The sequence below is a fragment of the Nicotiana tabacum genome, chromosome 13, assembly GCF_000715075.1.
Source record: "Nicotiana tabacum cultivar K326 chromosome 13, ASM71507v2, whole genome shotgun sequence".
Taxonomy (NCBI): domain Eukaryota; kingdom Viridiplantae; phylum Streptophyta; class Magnoliopsida; order Solanales; family Solanaceae; genus Nicotiana; species Nicotiana tabacum.
In genome coordinates, this window is record NC_134092.1 from 107,685,836 (window position 1) to 107,707,596 (window position 21,761).

The 21,761-nt window shown below is 36.4% G+C and overlaps 1 protein-coding gene and 1 non-coding gene across 2 annotated transcripts; one reads left to right on the plus strand and one right to left on the minus strand.

Annotated features, from left to right (window-relative positions):
- Positions 1-210: 210 nt before the first annotated feature.
- Positions 211-10,826, plus strand: LOC107761846 (E3 ubiquitin-protein ligase RKP). The gene is made up of 11 exons (XM_075228287.1): positions 211-512; positions 911-2,611; positions 3,820-4,635; positions 5,632-5,792; positions 5,956-6,094; positions 6,757-6,840; positions 7,200-7,484; positions 7,609-7,740; positions 8,577-8,776; positions 9,542-9,743; positions 10,156-10,826. Exons 2-11 carry the CDS (start codon positions 1,109-1,111, stop codon positions 10,456-10,458), a joined length of 3,825 nt encoding a protein of 1,274 aa, XP_075084388.1. The 5' UTR covers positions 211-512; positions 911-1,108; the 3' UTR covers positions 10,459-10,826.
- Positions 10,827-11,964: 1,138 nt separating this feature from the next.
- On the minus strand, positions 11,965-12,036 carry TRNAW-CCA (transfer RNA tryptophan (anticodon CCA)). The gene has a single exon. It is a non-coding gene; the product is annotated as a tRNA-Trp (tRNA).
- Between the last annotated feature and the right edge of the window lie 9,725 nt (positions 12,037-21,761).

Sequence of the window (21,761 nt, forward strand, 5' to 3'; positions counted from 1 at the left end):
TACTGTTTTTAAAAAATTATACCCTATAAGTCGAATTACAATGTCTCATGTGTTGACCATCAAACAATACTATTGGTGTAAAAAATTAAAATTATTATTCATGGAAAGTAAAGTTTGAATAAAATTTTATGACTCGGGCCACCACTGACCACCTGCTCCTAGCCGCCAGGGGTTGGGGGTTATTGCCGTATGGTCTGTGCCCCCTCCCCCGTAGCTCATTTTCTTCTTTTACTTCCCAAGTTTTTGGCAAGCAAAACACACACACAAAAAAACCCCCAAAACAGAAAGTGGAAAAAACAAAACCAAAATCAAAATCAAATCCCAACTCTTCATTTCCTCTTCTCTCTCTAGAAGAAACTCTTCTGCTTTCTCTCTCTTCATTTATCAATGGCGTACTTGAATAACCCCACTGTTCTTCAGCCGCCGCTTCTATTTCTTTGAACCACCACAGCTTAAAGCAAAAAAAAAAAAGCCTTTCACTTTGCTCTATATGTATAGTATCTTCTCTACCTGTAAGTATTTCTACTATTTTCATTTTTTTTTTGCGTTGAATTTTGAACTTCTATTATTTCTGTTTCCTCTATGATAGCTTATACTGTTTTATTTATTTATTTATTCGTATTTGTTTTAATTTTTTTGTGGTATTTTGTACAGTATGAATTGTGATTTAAATTCGAAATTGCTACGATTTAAGTTTTGATTTCTGGTTATGAAAGCGGTGGAATGAGATGAGTATATGCAAAATCGTATTGACAGTACTGCTATTAGGTATTTAGTCTGTTTGAACGATCATTAGAGGTTAAAGTTGCAATTAACCGGAGGTCAAAGCTCACAATTAATTCTAATTGGAGTTCAGAGCCTTTATTTTTTATTTATCAATTTTCTGAGTTTGTTTGTTTTACTTTTGTAGGAGAAAAGAGCTGTAAGTTCATTGCTTCTAGGGAAATATTTAGTGGGTTAGTGTCCTTTCCATTTTGAGATTTGGATTTTTCGGTAGGCAGTTGAATGATTGATATCTCTGCTTCTCGGTTTTGACTGGAGACTTTTGATGCTGTTTCGCGGTTGGGGCGAGTGAAGATTGATTGCTGTTGGAGTACTATTCTTGCTAATGGCAGAAGACGGCCTACGTATTGGTGGCCTTTCTTCTGGGTTGGCTGTGGTATTGAATGGCGAAAATAGGAAGGAGAGTTCCCAGAAAACTCGTCTTATTTCGTATTGTGATGATTTTGGCGATCAATCTGTGGAGAGAACCCTTGAGCACATCTTTGATCTTCCTTACAAATCTATCAAACCACTTTCTAGTGCAATAGATGCTAAAGTGGTTCGTTCAGTCATAAAGAATGAATTCCTGAAGTACCAAATGAATCTGACGACTGGTATGGAGAGAAAAAGAGAAGGGGTTTTGACTGCTGCTGATGGTTGTAAACATCAGGTTATTCAAATAGAAGAATCGAGCATATGTGGTGATCTTCGGATAGTCAAACCGCCCTTGCTCGTGGAGAGTCATTCTTTATTCAGTAGTGCAAGGGCGAATGCTTGTGTCTGGAAAGGGAAATGGATGTATGAAGTAACTCTTGAAACTTCTGGTATACAACAGCTAGGATGGGCGACTCTTTCCTGCCCATTCACTGATCATAAGGGTGTGGGTGACGCTGACGATTCATATGCATATGATGGAAAAAGGGTCAGTAAATGGAATAAGGAAGCTCAGTCTTATGGTCAGCCATGGGTTGTTGGTGATGTGATTGGATGTTGTATTGATTTGGATGGTGATGAGATATCATTTTACCGAAATGGAGTTTCACTTGGTGTAGCATTTATTGGTATTCGTAAGATGGTACCTGGATTGGGATATTATCCAGCAATTTCTCTTTCTCAAGGTGAACGTTGTGAGTTAAACTTCGGGGAAATTCCTTTCAGGTACCCAGTGAAAGGTTTTCTTCCCATTCAGCCTCCACCAACCAAAAGTTCACTTGCTACTGATTTGCTTAATTGTTTTGGAAGGCTAATTGAAATGCAGCGTGTGGGAAGGGCAGAGTTCAGTTCTGTTGAGAAATTGCGAAGATTGAAAAGGTTTGTGTCATTTGAAAAACTTTCTCATCCTGTCTCTCGTGGGATATGCGAGGAGTTATTCTCTGCACTTGCTGCTGAAGATGGAAGCACAAAGTACATAGCTTGTGGCCCACTTTTATCACTGATAATGGAGGTCTTTAGGATACATCCTCCACATGACTATATGAGTTTGGACAGCATACTCGATTCTTTACTAGAGTTCTCAGAGTCAAGAATTTTGTTTGAACATATTATAAGTGCACTTTCGACCTTATGTAAAACAGCACCGTTGAGCCTTACAGACTGTCCTTACTCAGGTTCCTATACATATCTGGCCTTGGCATGCCACATCTTAAGGCGGGAAGAAATGATGATACTGTGGTGGAAATCTTCAGATTTTGACCATTTGTTTGAAGGGTTTTTGTCGCGGAAGAGTCCTAACAAGCAGGATCTTCAAAGTCTGATGCCTTCTGTATGGTGGCCTGGCTCGTGTGAGGACATGTCAAATGAGGCTAGCCTGGTCCTGACTACAACCGCTTTGTCAGAAGCAATTAACAAGGTATTCTATTTGTGAATGGAACTGAACTTATGTTGGCATTTTATGTGCTTCTCTCCTCATCCTATGCTGTTCCATGCTCATGTTGGCTCTTAGTCTAATATTCCTACGTTATACTTGAATAAGATGGTGGGTATTCCAAGAAGGTCCTGTAACAAGTTAAACATGACTCATTTGTTCTGTAATGTCTTTAAAGGATACCTGAATGGAATATTGTTTGTTGAAATGGAAGCTCTAATCCTTTAATATGGTAGTCAGCGATGTAAAGAGCAGCTGATGGTTGATGTCCTATTCCAGTTTCACTATTATGATTGAACTGCTTGCTGAGGAGGAATAACACCATAATTTTTGTATGTAGCAATTTAAAACCTAATTCAACCGGTCAGCCAAAAGTATGACTTGACCATTAAAACTGATATTTCCTCACTTGATCAAGTTTAATAGGAACATTTATCCATCCAGCAATTTGGAAATTATTGCAATTCTTTCAGCCAGATGTTCCAGAGTTTTGACTTGAATTGTAGCTCTCCTACTTGATCCAGTTTTTGCACTGAGTTGCACCTGTCAGAATAAAGAGAAAAAGTTTTGGTCGACTTGCTCAGGAAACTGTACTGAATCTTCATCCATAAAGCTGGCATTGGACATCTAAGTAAAAATATTACTCCCTGATGCACATAAAAACAGACAAGAAATCTAACCTTTTGGAGCCTTGACAATTCTTTTTTATGTTGCTTGGTCTTTTTGTTGGCAAAGGTGGCATTTTTAGATTAAAAACACCAAGTCATTAGTCATTTGTATTCAAACTTTTCCATGTAGTTCCTTAAATTATGTGCGTATCTTCCCAATAAGGCTGTGTAAGTAACAATACTGCACCACCTAGTCCGGCATGATTTTGGGTGGCTAAAGTCTTACGTTTTTCAATATATTATAGTTTCTTGGCTGCTCTTTTTTTAATCATACATTTGGACGATGATATGATGGATTTTAGTGTATATATGGATCATCTATTTGCCCAGCTTCTGTATAGCTGGCTTTTTAAATTGCCTTGGTTCCTGTACTAAGTGCATCAACCAGTTTTTTGCTGATCATGTTTCATCAAAGAATCATTGCATCACACATGCCCATCACTTCTACTAGAAAGTCTAGAAAGGCTTGCTATTTCGTTATATATTTCTTCATCCACAAGCAAATTCAACCTATTCCTTCTGCAGGTTGAAGAGAAGCAGAGGGACCTCTGCCGCCTGGTAATGCAGTTTATGCCACCTACAGCACCTCCTCAGCTACCTGGCTCTGTATTCAGGACATTTTTACAAAACATTCTACTTAAAAACAGGGGTGCAGATCGAAATTTGCCGCCTCCTGGTGTTTCAAGCAATTCTGTGCTTGTTTCTGTGTTTAGTGTCATACTCCATTTCTTGTCCGAAGGTTTTGGGGACATTTGTGGTTGGATGAAGGACTCTGGAGCATCTGATGTTGGTTTCCTACACAGAGGAGGCCAGCAAAAGTTTCCTGTAGGCTTGTTTCTCAAGAATGATCCTCATCGGGTTGATATTCCTAGGCTTGGTGGTTCATATAATCACCTAGCAAAGTCCCATCCTATTAGTAGTGAGCAGCAGGAGGAAGTGATTCGGTGGGAAGAAGGGTGTATGGACGATGAAGAAGATAGGGTTACACATCTAAGTAAGCATAAGCCATGCTGTTGTTCTTCTTATGATGCTGATTTTACAAGAATATCAAAAGATCCTATTAGACACATGACAAAAGGTTCACGGGGACATTGCAGCTCTATTCGTGAGAGGTCTGCTCATGTTGCTGCAGAATGCAGCACCAGTAGTTTGAACGATGACATAGCGGATAAACCAAGCACAAGTGACCAGTCTGAATCAGACTTTGGCTTCCGTCCTATGCAGCAAATGAGATATGTTTCCAGAGAGAACAGCGTTTCTTCAGCAACACTGAAAGAAGAGGAGCTACTTGATGCCATGCTCTTGCTGTATCATTTAGGTCTTGCACCCAACTTCAAGCAGGTGACTAGATTTTCCCCTTAATAAAATGTAGTGATTAAGCTACCTTTTTTGCATATAATATTTGAGTGGCGCAGATGAGGTAAAGGCACCATGATTTTGATCTCTTGGCTGTTCCCCATTGGCACTTCGTGAAATGAAGGGATTTATTTTGGTGGCGTTTAATTAAGCTATTTTGCAGAACCGTAAGCTAAGGCAGTGGCCTTTGACGTGCATTGCACCTCTTTGTGGCCCGAGTAAAGTATTAAAAGCAACCACCTGATCAACATTTGGCCTTGCAAAATAATGTCCTGTTTATGATTAATGATTAATGATCGCATATTTCTAAGTTGTCCTGATTGTTTGAAATTAATGTCCTATGCAATGATTAGCGATCTCATCTATCTTTGTTTTCCCTCTAGCTAAGGTGTTATATGTTAGTTTGATAGTGTACTGCCTGAGGGAGATGTCCAGAAGTCGAATTTCATGTTTTATGTGCTGGATGTCAGATCAGTTATACGTGCTGTCTCTCTTCATGAGAATGTATTTCATGATATGGTAGATTTCAAAATAGTGGCGAGGTTGATGGCCCTAGCAAATAGTGGGAGCAGGATTCGGGTAGGTTGACAGCCAGTGTAAAATTAGTCTAACTATGATGAATTCTCTGATACCGAATAGAATGGACATAAATTGAACGGAGTGGACATAGAGGATTCATATGACGGATTCATGCAAATATGGGATTGATGGATTCATGCAAATATGAGATTAAGGCATACTTGATTGATATAGTAGGTGCGGAACTAGTTCTATCTGCTTCTCTCTTGTGTGAGGACATGGCTCCTGATATTTTCCCTCATTTTTGGTTAACATGTTTCTGTCCTGCCAGTTCAATCGACCTTTCTTTTCTTATTCCATTCTGACGGCACTTGAATTCATTGCTGCAGAAGAACGCTTTCTTCCTTGTCATGTTTCATGGATTCACATCATATTTGAATGATTCTCTTATTTCAATTGTAGGCGTCATCGTATATGTCTCGGCAATCACAGTCAATCTCTCTTCTAGAAGAAACTGATAAGCAGATCAGAGAAAAATTTTGCGGGGAACATGTAAAGCGTCTGAAGGAGGCTCGTAGCGTATACAGAGAAGAAGTAATGGATTGTGTCAGACATTGTGCTTGGTAATATGATCATCGCATGTTTTGTTGTATTTCCAAATAATGTTTTGGCTATTATGCATCAGTATATTTTCCAATGCATCAGTATATTTTCCATATTAAATGAGTAGCTGCTGTCTGCTTTCAAGGAGGTATAGCTTAGCTTTTGCTGTCTATCATCTAACAGGTATCGTGTTTCTCTATTTTCTCGGTGGAAGCAGAGGGGGGTGTATGCAGCATGCATGTGGATTGTTCAGTTGCTTTTAATTCTTAGCAAAGAGGACTCAGTCTTCATCTATACTCCTGAGTACTATTTGGAAACCTTGGTAATAAAATTTCCTACTTTGCATACTATTTTGGAACTCCACCATAATTGGCCCTTTTCTTGTATCAAAGAGTGACTCAATAGTTTGTATATATGCTTTACTGCACTTTTTATTTTGAGCATGAATAAACTCTACCTCTTTGCTAGTGCCACTTGATTTTCTTCAGGTGTGGATAGCGAAGTCGAGAAGGACCTACAGCTTTTAGTGAAAGACAGTAGCCAAGTGAACCAAAAACTTTTTCTTGCCTACCGTTTTCCTTCCATCCTTGCTTCCATCTGCCTTTCTGTCTCTGCACCTTTCATTACTAGGCCGCTGTGTTTGGTAGTTTGGGGGATGGGCTTGAATGGATCGAACAAACCTGGCTTATCTTATATAATGTACATTGTGGTATTTGTACATTCTGTTTTTTCCCTTCCTTTCTTTTTCATGTCCATTTGTGTACCGACCTGCAAAGAGAAAGGAAGAGCTTGGAGAAGAAAGTTTAAACTGTTGTCTATATGTAGCTGTATTTCTGGGCATAGAAATATGGAAAATGCTTTATGCTTTCAAATGCTCATCATTAGCAAATGTTTTGCCAGCTATTTTCATGTCATTTATTTGGTCGGTTTGTTAGTTGCCACAATTTTTGGAAGTAATCTTCCTTTCTTTTGTCTCAATGACAGGTGGACTGCTTCCATGTACTTCGTAAAAGTGACCCTCCTTTCGTCCCTGCTACAATATTTCTCAAGCAAGGACTTACATCGTTTGTATGTCTCAATTCTCCATCTCTCATTCGTCTCTCTGTCTCTCACTCTAGTCACATGCCTTTTTTTTCTATGGTACTTTTAGGACTAAGTCTATAATGCCAGTGGTATTTGCATAGTTGCTTATTTTAATATGCTGAAATAGAATGCATCAACATCCTCTAAAGCTACCGTAACAAAAGAGAAGTATTTATAAGAAAAAGTTTTTGCACAAAAAGATTTTCTTACTTTAGCGTGGTTGGTTCCGGAATGATCCACATGATTAATGCTAGATTCCTTTTGGTACTTGTTTCCTGTTATGTGCGAGATTATTTAGCTTTATTTCTTTTACGCGTATTTGCTATTAATTTTTCCTTCTTCAGGTTACTTTCGCTGTCACCCACTTCAATGATCCAAGGATATCCAGTGCGGAGATGCGAGATCTTCTTCTGCAGTCTATTTCTGTCTTAGTGCAGTACAAGGAGTTCTTGGCTACTTTTGAATGCAATGAAGCCGCAACGCAGAGAATGCCTAAAGCACTACTGTCTGCTTTTGACAATAGATCTTGGATTCCTGTAACAAATATACTTCTCCGGTTGTGCAAGGGTTCAGGTTTTGGTTCATCAAAACGTGGCGAATCATCTTCCTCTTCATCAGTTATATATCAGGTGACTTGGTGATAATTTATCTTTTGTCTAGACAGTTATCATTTTTATCCTGCTTATCCCTCCTTCCCAGGAAAAAAATTAGAGTAGCTCGTAGATCTAATTCTGCTGCTTTGTTAATGTGAAGAAATTATTGCGGGAGGTTTGCATTCATGATGAAGAATTATTTTCTACTTTTCTGAATCGTTTGTTCAACACTCTGAGCTGGGCAATGACAGAATTCTCAGTTTCGGTTCGCGAGATGCAGGAAACGTACAAGGTATTATTCCCTTGAGAATCTAATATCCTTTTATGTTTGGATCAATGAAGAAGAGGAAATCTAGAGAGGGTACAGCTCATTGATTAATCATTTACCTACGGTTGTTTTGTGGTAGTGGTACACCAAAATGATGTCCTGTTTTGTCCTATTTCAGGTAGTTTGGAAAAGGATTACATTAGCCTTCCACTTTTACTTCCCCTCCTCTTATCCATCTCTTTTCACCTGACCACACTGAGGAATTTCTGTGTATTTGACTTCTATTACATTGTCTTTTTGTTGTATGTCATTTCTAATTTGCCCGTGGTAATAGCTTTTGTTATTTTCTGATATGTTTGAGAGGTTGTGTTCCATATGAGAGAGTATTGATACAAATTAAAGGATTTTGAACCCTGCATGTTTTATTTACCTCCGGAATTTTTTTTTGGGTATACTTAGTGAATTGCTTTTGACCCTTCCGGGATAGGGTAAGGTCTGCGTACACTCTACCCTCCCCGGACCGCACTAATGGGATTTTACTGGGTTGTGTTGTTGTGATATTCTACTCATGGTTTCTTTAATGAAGTCATCTAGTATAATATTGTACCTGTAAAAAAAAAAGGAATATTCTCGACAGTTCTTAAATAAAAAAAGAACTTAATTTTCATCACATCTAGGTTTAGAGTGTCTACCTACGTTTTACAAGATAGTGGTGGTGGTGGTGTTGTTTTTAAGCGAAGGCGACTTTTTGCATACTGTCTACACAGGTGGAATAGTAGTTTATGGATTGAAGAAATCTTTTGTTACTTTTTTTTCTTCTTCTTATTTCTCTATTAAAATGTGTCAATTGTGCTTTTTAGGTGTTGGAGTTTCAGCAAAGGAAATGCAGCGTCATATTTGACCTATCATGCAATCTTGCTAGGGTGTTGGAGTTTTGTACCCATGAGATCCCTCAAGCATTTCTCTCTGGAGCAGATACAAATTTGCGAAGGCTGACTGAAGTTATCGTCTTTATACTAAACCACTTAATTTCTGCAGCTGATCCTGATCTTTTAGACCTGTAAGTTTCATCATTTATGTTAAACACCTTTAGCCTTTTGATTTATATATTTATAAGGCATCTTTCGAGTGAGGGAGTATGGAGTTATTTTTCCTGCTTATTTTGTTTCTGTCTCCGAAACAACCAAAGATGAATTATTTGAATGACAACATTGATTTATTCTCCGGACGAGTTGAGCTGCTCCTTTATGAGATCCTTTCTTTTCTGAATTAGTTGACACACGTTCAAATAGTAAATTGGCAGCCACCATCTCAAGTAATGAGATTGATACCTTTTCTCGATAACCGAAAAATCCCTATGGGTTAGCTGGCCCATCGCTAGTTGGCGTATTGGAACAAAACTCGGTGGAGTATGCGCCCATCCCTCGACCCTTCTCCCATTTATATACTAGGCCTTAATCAGCGGCATGGTTTGAATTGATGTTGTGTTTTTATCGCACATCTAACACTTTACTTGCTTTACCTTTGAATCAAAGCCCCGTGGGCCGAGCAATGAGATTGATATTAGGAGAGAGAAGACTGAAACCTGATACTTCTGACAAGAAAAAATTAATTTTCAATTTGCAGACTTGCATTGACCTATAACATTCATCTTAGCCCTGCATTATCAAAATGTAGTTGGTTCTTTGCATTTATTTTCACCAAAACGAGATGTTTGCCTGTTAACATGGTATTGACTATTGAGCCCTTTTCTCTCTATATGTGTGTGTGTGTTTGTGTTGTTTCCTTCAATTGTTTTTGGTACTCAGTTGTGTTATTCTTGCAGATTCCTAAGGCGTCCAGGTCAGTCCCCAGAGAAAGTCAATAAAGGGATGATTTTAGCACCCCTTGCTGGAATCATTCTTAATTTGATGGATGCTAGCAGGGATTCAGAAACTGGACAGAATGACATGGTTGGGATTTTTGCCAGTATGGACTGCCCTGATACTGTAGTCTCTGGATTTCAGTATCTTTTGGAGTACAATTGGGTTAGTCGCTATTCCACTTCATTAATTTGATAATTCCCTAGGCTACTTCCAGTTTCACACTGGTATGAAAAATGGGTTTAGAGCCAACGAAATTGCTTCCGTTTTTATTTTCCTGGGTACTATGGTTTTAGATTTGGCAATTAAAAAGCAGAAAACTAAGGGAGGGATAGAGGGAGAAATCACCTAGGCCTACATGAGGTAATTTTGCATTGAAGATCCAAAGATTAGGTGGCTTTTTCTGCTTCTCTGATTAGATATCCCTAGCTAAAGTCCCTGAAGTAAATGACATCTCTGTGCTCATTTGCTGTTTTTGGTGACTGCTTATGTATGCGAATGTGTTTTTAAGGGTTTCAATAGTAATTGCTTTTGGGTTGCCTAATCTGTATTCTAACTTTCTTTTCACGAATTTCAGGCTAGCTTATTCAGGGGAGATGATTATCTAAAGAAAATCAGGCAACTGGAGAAATTTTCAAGTCTGCTAATCTGTCAGTCAGAGGTGGTAGAACTTGAGAGAATAGGATATGGGCGCGAAACAGATTATGATGACAGCATCTGCTGCATCTGTTATGCATGTCAAGCAAATGCTCAATTTGTGCCCTGTTCTCATGTTTCTTGCTTAGGCTGCATTTCCAGACACCTCCTGAATTGTGAGAGATGCTTCTTTTGCAATGCAACAGTTTTAGAAGTTCTCAGGACTGATGTAAATGCAGATTGAGGTCATTTCTCGAACTTGGAAGAGCAAGGACGGACTAGTAGGTGGTTTTCTTTTTCCTGGTGATTGGTAACTGGAACAGTGATTAGACATAGGCTAGTACTCAGCTGTCAGCTGAGGGCTCTGAGCTGTGAATTTTGCTCGATGAGTCCCATAGAGATGCAAGAAAGATCGTAGTATAAGGCGTATACCTTCAGGTAAGTTATTTTTTAGGGTCTACAATTTAGAATAGAAGTCATAAGCTTGGTATATATCTACCAGAGAAGATGGAATGGTAGGGCGTTGCTCTGGGTAAAAGTTTTTGTAGTGAAGGCAAGGGCATTGTTTTGTGAATATATGAGGTGTCAATTTGAAGAAAATCCTTTTTCTTTTGTTCAATCTTTTTCTTTGTTTTTTGCACTTTTGCGTAACTTTGGCTCGAGCTTGTTTGTACAAGCTGTGAAATAATTTTATACAAGAGAGGTAGTAGGTAGAGAGCTACAAAGCATTGAATGCTTCAAGGGTTCACAAGGAAAGACACACGGAGAAAACTTGTTTTAGTACTTTTAACTACCTTGCTAGTTGCTTCTTTCTAAGACCTGTTTTCAGCAGCAAAGGTTGGTGAATAACCTGAACATTGTACGTCCTGTTTGGTTTCTGGGCAAAGGGGATGAAGTTTGTTCATCCCCCCCCCCCCAACAAAACCCAACCACACACTCTCTTTACACTTTTCCTCTTATTTTCCTCCAAAATCTTCATATTTTATAATTTATTCTTATTTTGGTCATACCCTCGTATTAGCCTTGTATTTCTTTGAAAAGACGGTAGGTGTCTTTTAGTTTTGGAGAAAAATGCTTTTGGACTAAGAGATTCGAAAAGCCAGGCTAACGATGATGATGTTGCTATGAGTTTGCTAAATATGTATGACTTGGGTTCTTTCTAATTAACAAAAACGGAGAGACAAACCACCCCATTGAAGTGGCGTAGGCTTATGACGCAAGGGAAAAAAAAAGGATGTAATATCAAAGCTACGATGTAAGTTAAAGACATGGTATGTGGAGTGATATATATATATATATATATATATATATATATATATATATATATATATGGAAAAAGGTTAACGATAATGACGTTAAGGTTTAAACTATTGTATGCTAATTATTACAACAAGCTCGAGAATTTTAACTATCAAGGTTTCATTTGTTTGTGGATTAACTAGTAAAAACTTGTTCCAATTTACGTGAACCTGTTTGATTGGGCAAGAAATTTAGTAAAATTGTTTGATGTCCTTTTCTCAAATTATTTTTAATTTCTTTTTTTGTCTTGCTATGACTTGCTATCAGCGCTTCTTCCATCATTTTTAGCCGATACCCTACTTTCCCGAGACCACATTTGTGGGATTACACTGTTGTTTATATTTCTTTTTGAATTTACGAACAAGTTCTTTGTTAGACAGTAGAACTAGAATAGTCTCGATGGATTCGAATGAGAAAAAAAAAGGATGAATCCGTATTGGATCGGGGGATTTGAACCCGACGTGAATCGAACACGCAACCTTCTGATCTGGAGTCAGACGCGCTACCATTGCGCCACGTATCCTGGGTGTTAAAGTTTGGCTGCCAAATTGATTTTGTTAAATGGAGATTCTTCTGAACCTTTCTCATGAAACATTGACTTTTTCCATAATTATAATGGGTGTGTTTGGGGTTTGGAGGTTTCTCAGCAACAGTTGGACAAGTGGGGAATGTTGGGGTGAACCAGAAAAGTTTGGGTAGAGCCGGATCTAAGCGTTGGCTAGGTAAGCGTCCGGGGTTTGGAGGCTATTCTTCTTACTGAGTACGTACGAAATATATTTCACTGTTCTTCAAGTGCAAAAACAGTGAATAATGCATCCATTGCTACCTATATCGACAAATATAAAGTTTATTTCAATATTTAACATATCATTTCAATAATATTTGTAGAATTTGATGATGTACTAAAGAATATAATAATAAATATTAGAAATTTATATCTATTATAATATTTATTTGAATGTGCATTTATATTTTTGTATGTATATTTTAGCTAATCATTTATATTTGAATGTGCATTTATACTATGGATTTTCGTGCTTTTAATATAATACTAGTTTCTATGAACGTGCGTTGCACGATAACAATGTCACGTTGATGTTTGATCGCTAAAATTTTTCACTTTCCGATTGCAGGGTCTCTAAATACGTATGCAATTATGTTTTATCACTTAATATTCATGGATATCGTTTAAAAAAATTGAGTAGCATGAATGTATTATTTGTTCGTAGAAGTGGTTATTAAAAAAGTAAAAGAAGCTTTGTCATACAAAATAGAAGAAAAACAAAATTAACTCGTTAGGGGCAAACTTGTCCATTTTTAGTCAATTAATAGTTTTGTTACACCAAATATGAAAGAAGGGAGGTAAACGTAATATCGTGAACCACAAGGGATGTTATGAAGCCAAACCCGAAGGGAGGTTTCGAAGGGAGGTTTCTGAAATTATCGCTATTTAATATTGTTTATGATGCAAGTTGTGTATTGATTGGCAAGTACAATATAGATATGTATTAGAATAGGATTTATGAGATCTTTGGACAACTTGCTTTAGGCTTTTATATTTTAAAATAAATTCTTGAGAAGAGTGAAATCCTTAATTCTAGATGATTTTATTATACAAGTATTTTAAGAAAGACATAATGAATGATAATATAATTTTGTAACAGAAAAGAGATCTGGATAACTGATACCCTCCTAAGTCCCAATTTGCAGAACTGTGCTAAAAGTTTATACTGATATTCTCATTGGGTCTGTTAAAGTGAAGCATAAGTTCAACCAAAACAAAGAAGATATCAGGTTTTAAATAAAATCACCTTTAAAGAAAGAACAACAATAGCAATGTACTGCATGGTGATATACTTCATGAATTCTCCATTAAATATATTAAGTTAATCTTTAAGAGAAAATTCATGAAATTAAGAAATTAAATTATCTCTGGAAAGACTTATGTCCTTTGAGTGTAACAACATATGATGAAGCACATTATTAAAGAATGTCATCATATCAGGACGGATAAATAATACACTGGAATAAGAAGCCAAGTTGACATAGTTTATTCTCCATTGAGATCGTTACAACTTACAGTTTCCTTTTATTTTTAATCTCGAGAAAGAACTCATGTTCTGAAATTATAAAAAAAAAAAACTTAACGATATTTAACATACAAAGTTATTGAAGTAAATTACTCACTCTGCCAAAGCTCAAATGCTACTACATGCAGCTGTGCGCTTGCTTCCTCTGCGAGTTTGATGCTTCGTTTATGTCTAAACTTGTTGAGTTAGATACATGAAACTAATCTTTGAGAGAAAATTATGTAACGAATACTACCTAATTTATTTGAGGTAGACATATACAAATTATACAAAGTGTCCTTCTTTATGTCGATAATTGTTTAAAAGTGCTTGTGTCCATGTCAGATTGGTACAGAACTTTCATATTATAAGTAGAACACATATGGAAAATAGATAAAAAGTTGGAACGTGATTGATGTTAGAAGCTTGTTCAAATTCATAATTATTTCCAACTTTATCACTTTTTAGTTGAATTAGAAGTTCTCGATATTGGTAGAGTAGGAATTTATACGCCGTGTATGTAGAGTTCAAATTGAAAAAGAATTCCATCATTAGTTAATTTATAATTAGATCCTTAAATTATACAAACATTTAAGGGCATAAAAGTCTATCAAAATTTCGGGGATATTTTAGTCGCTCAACATTAACATAAATTATTCGTACTTTTATAATAATATAGATATAGATACATAGATTATATATATTCTTCAAGTGAAAAATAGTGAATAATGCATCCATTGCTACCCCGGAATGCATATCCTTATAACTCCTTGATTTGAACATCATCACATTTCTAGCACACACGTGACTAAGGGTGGCAAACTAAAACCCATCCAACCCGCCCAACCCAATTTTTACCTATCTATAGTACATACAAAACTTATTTACCCTTCCTAATTAAGTTTTAACTTAATTACATAGTCATATACAATTTACCAATTATATACAAATTAGTATTAATAAGTATACTTTTATATTAGGAATGCAATAGGGAATCGGTTATTTTCCCATTCTGCTCTCTCTCTCTCTCTCTCTCTCTTCGTCTCTCTTTCTCTCTCCGTCTCTTTCTCTTTCTCTCCTTCTCTGTTCTTTCCCCAATTTTCCTCCTTCGTTTTCCCCCTGCTTTTTATCCTCTCTTTACCTCTCTGATAAATCAAAATCCTAATCAAAATGACAATGGACATGGTGTAACTTGTTATTAAGCAATATTAGAGGCCCACCAAATTCTTGTGAACAAGGGACAAGTGCTGTCTGAGAAAAGGACTTAATCATGAGATATTTTAATTATTACCGAATAATATTATTCATACTGTTCAGAGTATGTTATATATACCAAATTTGAATTCTGTCATGTTCAAAATACAAAACTATTTTAATATAGAATTTTAACTTAACAATTTCCTTTTATGTTGCACAATTGGTATCCGAATTGAGATTATCAATTAACAAATTTTGAAGGTGTTTGACTCTCAACCATTGACAACCATTAGAAGGTTTTGAAACTTTGAATTCGAATTTGGATTTTCAAAAAATATTATTTGTTTGGATTGGGTATTGCAAACGATTGATAATATTCTATGAAGTTTATATCTCGAGTTTGAGGGTATTTGGTGAATATTAGATTTGGTTTTACCGGATATTCAGATTGAAATTCAAAGAAGAAGCAGAAGAACACACTACATAAAAAAATATACAAATTATATACAAAAAAACATACAAAAGACATATTGTAAAAAAATTGTATGAAAATTATATTTAAATTGTATGATGTTGTAGTTATATTTAGTTGGGTAAGAATGATGTATGAAAGCTGTAGATAAATTGTATATTTTGTATAATTAGTTATATGTTGTTGTAAATATATCAAATTTTGTATTAAATTTGTTTGAAATTTATTTTTACTTTATATGCTGCTGTACCATACATTATTCTCTTCTTAAAATAGGTAATTATGGAAAAGAGAGAGAAGAGTTGCGCTAATTATAGCTTAAAATAGGTAACATACAATCAAAAGGAATCTTATTTAGATGGAAGGACAATTTCGACTTCGTTCCCTTCAGTTACGCTATTTTCGAAGCAAAGAATCCCCTAATTTAAGACACTAATAATGAATTGTATATAAATTGTAAGTAAAAACTTATTTAGGACGGGTAATATACAAAATTTGAATAATTTTGGTAAATAAGTTCCAAATATTGTATAAGAAGGAAACAATCTCAAGATTTAATAGGTTTGAGCATAATATACTTTATTGATGGGCTAATTTGGGCTAGCCCAAAGCAACTCATCAAACAAATAGTTGGGGTATTATCACTTTTAGCTCGCGTCAGAAATTATTTACATTCGGTAGCTGAAAAAGTGTATAAAATTTGTATAATTTTTTTATATAACATACAAAATATATATGTATATAGAAAATATACAAATAATATATATTTTTTCGACTATTAATTTGAGAACGGTTATACAGTGTCATTTTTCCCAAATAGTTGCCCAAACAAACCTGTGAATTAGCCCATTAGTGACGCGTGTAAAAAAAGAACATGGCCTTGGGAAGAGTGAAATTCAAAAATAGCTAGATTTACAAGCGATAATTGAAAAATAGCCATAATTTCAAAAGTAATCGAACTTTAGCCACTTTTCATATAAAGATAAATCTGAACGAAAGCACTGTTCAAAATTCGAAAAATATTCAAGCATAATATACTGGAGTTTGAATTTTTTACACGTGAACTTCCAGCATAATACACTGGAGTTCCAGCATAATATACTGGTCCAACATAATATGCTGGAAGTTCATATACAGGTGCTCCAATCTCTAGTATATTATGCTGGAACTTTCCGTATGTTGGAGTTCCAGCATAATATTGTAATGACCCGACCGGTCGTCTTGAGCTCTACAACGTCGTTCGGCGGTTTGAGGTCTTGAGTAGTTTCACTTCATGTATCATGACTTGTATGTGTGGTATGAATTAAATTTTGAAAAGTTCGGAGTGGATTCGGATGGAAAATTCTCAATTCGGAAGAGTTAACTAAGGTTTGACTTTTGAGTAAATGATCTCGGAAACGGGATTTGAAGTTTTCAATAGGTTCGTATGATAATTTCGGATTTGGGCGTATGTTCGGGTGGAGTATCGGATCGCCCGGGAGTATTTCAATGCTTATTATGGAAAGTTGGCATTTTAAAATTTTTAGAAATTCCTAAGTTTGACTTGAAGTGGACCTTGGTGTTATCGATGTCCGTTTGGGATTTCGAGCCTTGGAATAGATTCGCTATGTCAGTTGGGACTTGTGTGCAAAATTTGGGTTCATTTCGGGTTGATTTGATATGTTTCGGCACGAGTTTTGAAAATTGAAAGACTTGAAAAATTCATAAGTTTAATTCGAGGTGCGATTCACAATTTTGACATTGTTTGATGTGATTTGAGGCCTCGAGTAGGTCCGTATTATGTTATAGGACTTGTTGGTATATTCGGACGGAGTCCCGATTGGCTCGGATGAATTTCGGACGAGGTTCAGATCGTTTCAGATCATTTTTGGTTAAGGTTAATGGTAGAGGTTATGCTGTGTCCGCATCTACGGAGGGCTGGTCGCAAAAGTGAAATTTGGACTGGAAGGGGGGAGCCGCAGAAGCGGAATGCTGGGTGCATCTGCAGAAGCGAAATCCTCAATCGCAGAAGCGGAAGGTGGAGCAAAAGCGAAATTTTGGATCGCACCTGCGTTTGCGCAGAAACGGAACTTTTTCCGCAGGTGCGAAGGTTGGCCTCCAATGATTCTCCACAGAAACTGTTTTGGTCGCAAGAGCGACGCTGCAGGTGTGGAAAATCGCTGGGCAGAATGCTTTGTTAAGTACGGGGGTTTGACTCATTTTCATTTTATTTCTTCCATGGGAGCCGACCTTGGAGAGATTTTGGAGCGCCATTTTCATCGTTAATCATGAGGTAAGTGATTTCTACAAGTTGTGAGTTAAATATACGAATTTAGGTTGGTAAATTTATGAAATTTTGTAGAAATTGTGGGATTGGAAGAAAAACTAAGAATTGGTAATTTTAGATTTTGACCATAATTTTGGAAAAGGAATTAGGAATAAATTACATATTTGAGTTCTTGGTTGTCACGACCCGAAATTCCCACCTTCGGGACCGTGATAGCGCCTAACATTTTACTTGCTAGGCAAGCTAACGTTAGAATAATATTATCCATTTTAAAATAATTTTTAAATTTATTAATAACAAAGGATTAAATGCGGAAGTAAAGTATGAAATGTAGTGAATATTTCATAAAATAATGGTGTCTAAATACCATCCCAGAATTGGTGTCACAAGTGCACAAACTTCTAGAATAATACAAATAAAGGGTTTGAATAAAATAAAACTGTCTGAAAATAAACACACAGCTAAAGTAAAGTAGACAGGGACTTCAGAACTGCGGACACCGTGCAGTTATACCTCAAGTCTCCTCTGGTAGCTGAAATCCGAGCAATTCTATGGTACGCTGCTGGGACCAACTCCGAAATCTACACAAGAAGTACAGAGTGTAGTATCAGTACAACCGACCCCATGTACTGGTAAGTGCTAAGCCTAACCTCAACGAAGTAGTGACGAGGCTAAAGCAGGTCACTTACATTAACCTGTACGCAATATTAGTAACAACAACAAATAATAAAAATAAATCAGGTAACTCATTTATAATAGTTGAAGCCAACTCAGCAGTCATAACCAATTATTAATTCTACCAATTTCCGTTGCAGCGTGCAAACCGCTCCCACAATATATTAATTTTCAATCCTTCAATATATTTATTATATATATATATATATATATATATATATATATATATATATATATATATATATAGACTTTTAAATAAGTCTGTTGCAGCGTGCAATCCGATCCCCCAATATAGACTTTTAAATAAGTCTGTTGCGGCATGCAATCCGATCATCCAATATAGACTTTTAAATAAGTCTGTTGCGGCGTACAATCCGATCCCCCAATATATATATATATATATATATATATATATATATATATATATATATATATATATATATATACACACACACACTTTAATTTACGTTGCGGCGTGCAACCCGTTCCCCCAATATAACTTTAAACAACTCATAAATGTAATAAAAATTACTCCAATAAATACCGCGTCCAATAAGAAACTATTAAGCATCAAGGCACACAATAATTATAATTTATTTATGAACAAACAATGGAAATTAGCAATTAATTGTGAAAATCATGGAGAAAATAGGCAGTTAATATTTAGTATGCTAAATGTCAAATAACAATTAAGACACATAAATCAAATAGCATGTAACAATTATCGCATGAATTCAAGAATTAATATTTGACCAAGAATAGGAGAGAAACAATTATTATAACAATTCATTCATGATTTAAAATGATTTATGATTTTTAAAGTAATTAAGCAAACAATTAATTTGACGACGTATAGACACTTGTCATCTCGCCTATACGTCGTTTACATGCATTTCACATAATAAATAGTTTAAGGGTTCTATTCCCTCAAGTCAAGGTTAACCACGACACTTACCTCGCTTTGCAATTTCAATCAATTATTCGACCACAATTTTTCCTTTTGAATTTGTCTCCAAAAGCATCAAATCTATTCACAAACAATTCGATATACTCAATACGAATCATAGGAATTAATTCCATATGAATTTACTAATTTTCCGATAAAATCCGAAATCCACTTTAAAAATTGACAGTGGAGCCCACGTCTCAAATCTCGGAAAAACTTACGAAATCCGAATACCCATTCCGATACGAGTCCAACCATACAAAAATTACCAAATTTCGATGTCAAATGGACCTTCAAATCTTAATTTTTTATTTTTGGAAAGTTTTACAAAAATTCAAATTTCTTGCATCCAAATCCGAAATAAGTGATGAATATAGACATGGATTTATGAAATATAAACACTTTTGGTTATAGAACACTTACACACTTCAAATTCGTGAAAATCCCCTTTGAAATCACCCAAATCCATGACTTAAAACTCAAAAATGAGTAAAAATGGCGACTTCCGAATTTATGGGCTCTACCCAGTCATTTTCGCATCTGCGGATAAAAGTTCCGCATTTGCGGACTCGCATTTGCGAGACAAGGCTCGCATTTGTGATGCCAGGCTGCCAGGTGAAGTTTTGCATCTGCGGACATTCCTGTCGCACCTGCGACATCCGTTTTTGCGCCAAATGGCTGCACCTGCGAAGACCCCAGTCCAGTCCAGTCCTGTATCTGTGCAATTCCACCGCACCTGCGGCCAAGACCCTCGTAGGTGCGATTACATCAGAGGCAACAAATTTTCAGAATTTGCTTAAGTTCACAATTTGATCCGATTTCGATCCGAATCACACTCGGGGTACTCGGGACCCCGTTCGAATATACCAACAAGTCCCGTAACATAATACAGACTTACTCGGGGTCTCATATCACGTCAAACAATGCTTAAATTACAATTCACACATCGATTCGAACTTTTGAGTTTTAAACTTTTCAATTTGCAAATCTCATGCCAAAACATATTAAATGAATCCGGAATGACTTCAAATTTGGCACACAAGTCATAAATGACATAAAAGAGCTATTCCAATTTCCAGAATTGGATTCCGGCTCTGATATCAAAAAGTCAACTCCGTGGTCAAACTTGGAAATCTAAAACCTTTAAATTACTAGTTTCCGTTAAATGGCCATAACTTGAGTTAGGGACCTCCAAATTAAATTCCGGACATACGCCCAAATTTCAAATCACGATACGGACCTACCGAAACTGTCAAAATACTGATCCGGGTCCTTTTTTTCAAAATGTTGACTAAAGTCAACTCAATTGAGTTTTAAGGCTCTATTTCACATTGTAATCCATTTTTCACATAAAAACTTTTCGAAAAATTATACGGACTGCACACGCAAGTCGAGGAATAATGAATAGTACTTTTCGAGGTCTTAGATAACAGAATTAATTCTTAAATTTAAAAATAACCTTTTGGGTCATCACAGTGGTGTCATGGTAATGTTCATCTTCGAAATTATTTGGAATCCGGGCACGTGAGCCCGAGGGTTAACTTTGTTGACTTTTCGAGCATAGTTGGGAATCATAATAAATTGTTAAATTGTAAGCATTGGAGTATATTTTGATTGATTTGCACGATTTGACTAGTTTCAGAACGTTTGGCTTTGAGTCGAGGAGTTAGAGAGGCATTTGAGCCGATTATGGAACTTCGGAGTGAGGTAAGTCTCCTGTCTAACCTTGTGAGGGGGAAACTACCCCTAGGTGATATAATGGTTATGTACTGCAAGTTGTGGGTTCTACGTACGCACGAGGTGACGAGAGTCCGTATGTAGCTAAAACATGTTTATGTCCGGGTATATATATATATATATATATATATATATATATATATATATATTAGGCTGAGCTTTATCACTTTGAGTTGTTGGCCAATTATTTGAGAAACGGCAAAGGTTATATTCACTTTATGCTCATGTATTTGTATTGTAAGCATGTGACTCGTAATTCGATAGTTCCTTCCTTTCTTGTGGTGGGGGCCGAACGCCTCGGCAGTATATTGAGATGCATCTCTGGTTCGTGCCGGTTTACCCTAGGCAGTGTACACATGACTCTGGATCGGGCCGTACGACCTCGGCATAATCGTGCGTTATATCGCTAGCAGTCCGAATATTCACGAGATTTTCCTTCTACTGATGCCTGGCATTTATTATGGTATTCCTTATCCGTTTGATACTAGCACTTAATATATCTGAGCTGTTGAGATAAAATACGAGATTGAGAAATTCATATCTTTAAAAGAAATTTTGGAAGATTATACAAATTACAGTTTTACCCCATTATTACTGTTGTATTTTATATATGTTTATGATTTATCATACTGCTTTATTAGACCTCTAGTAAGTGTCGATGTCGATCCCTCGTCACTACTTCTCCGGGGTTAGGCTAGATACTTACTGGGTACGCGTTGATTCACGTACTCATGCTGCACTTCTGCACTAAATGTGCAAGATCTGACAGGTTCATTTGGTGGTCATCTTGGCGCATAGGCGCAACTGCCGAGGAGACTTTATGGTACGCTGCATTCCAGGCTACGTATCGCAGGCCACAAAGTCTCCATCGTAGTATTTACTCTAT

Excerpts from the sequence above, each read along its gene's own strand:
- LOC107761846 (XM_075228287.1), top strand. The coding sequence starts at position 1,109 with ATGGCAGAAGACGGCCTACGTATTGGTGGCCTTTCTTCTGGGTTGGCT. Across the intron at positions 6,841-7,199 it reads AGCAAGGACTTACATCGTTT|GTTACTTTCGCTGTCACCCA; the intron begins GTATGTCTCAAT and ends TTCCTTCTTCAG. Across the intron at positions 7,485-7,608 it reads CTTCATCAGTTATATATCAG|AAATTATTGCGGGAGGTTTG; the intron begins GTGACTTGGTGA and ends GTTAATGTGAAG.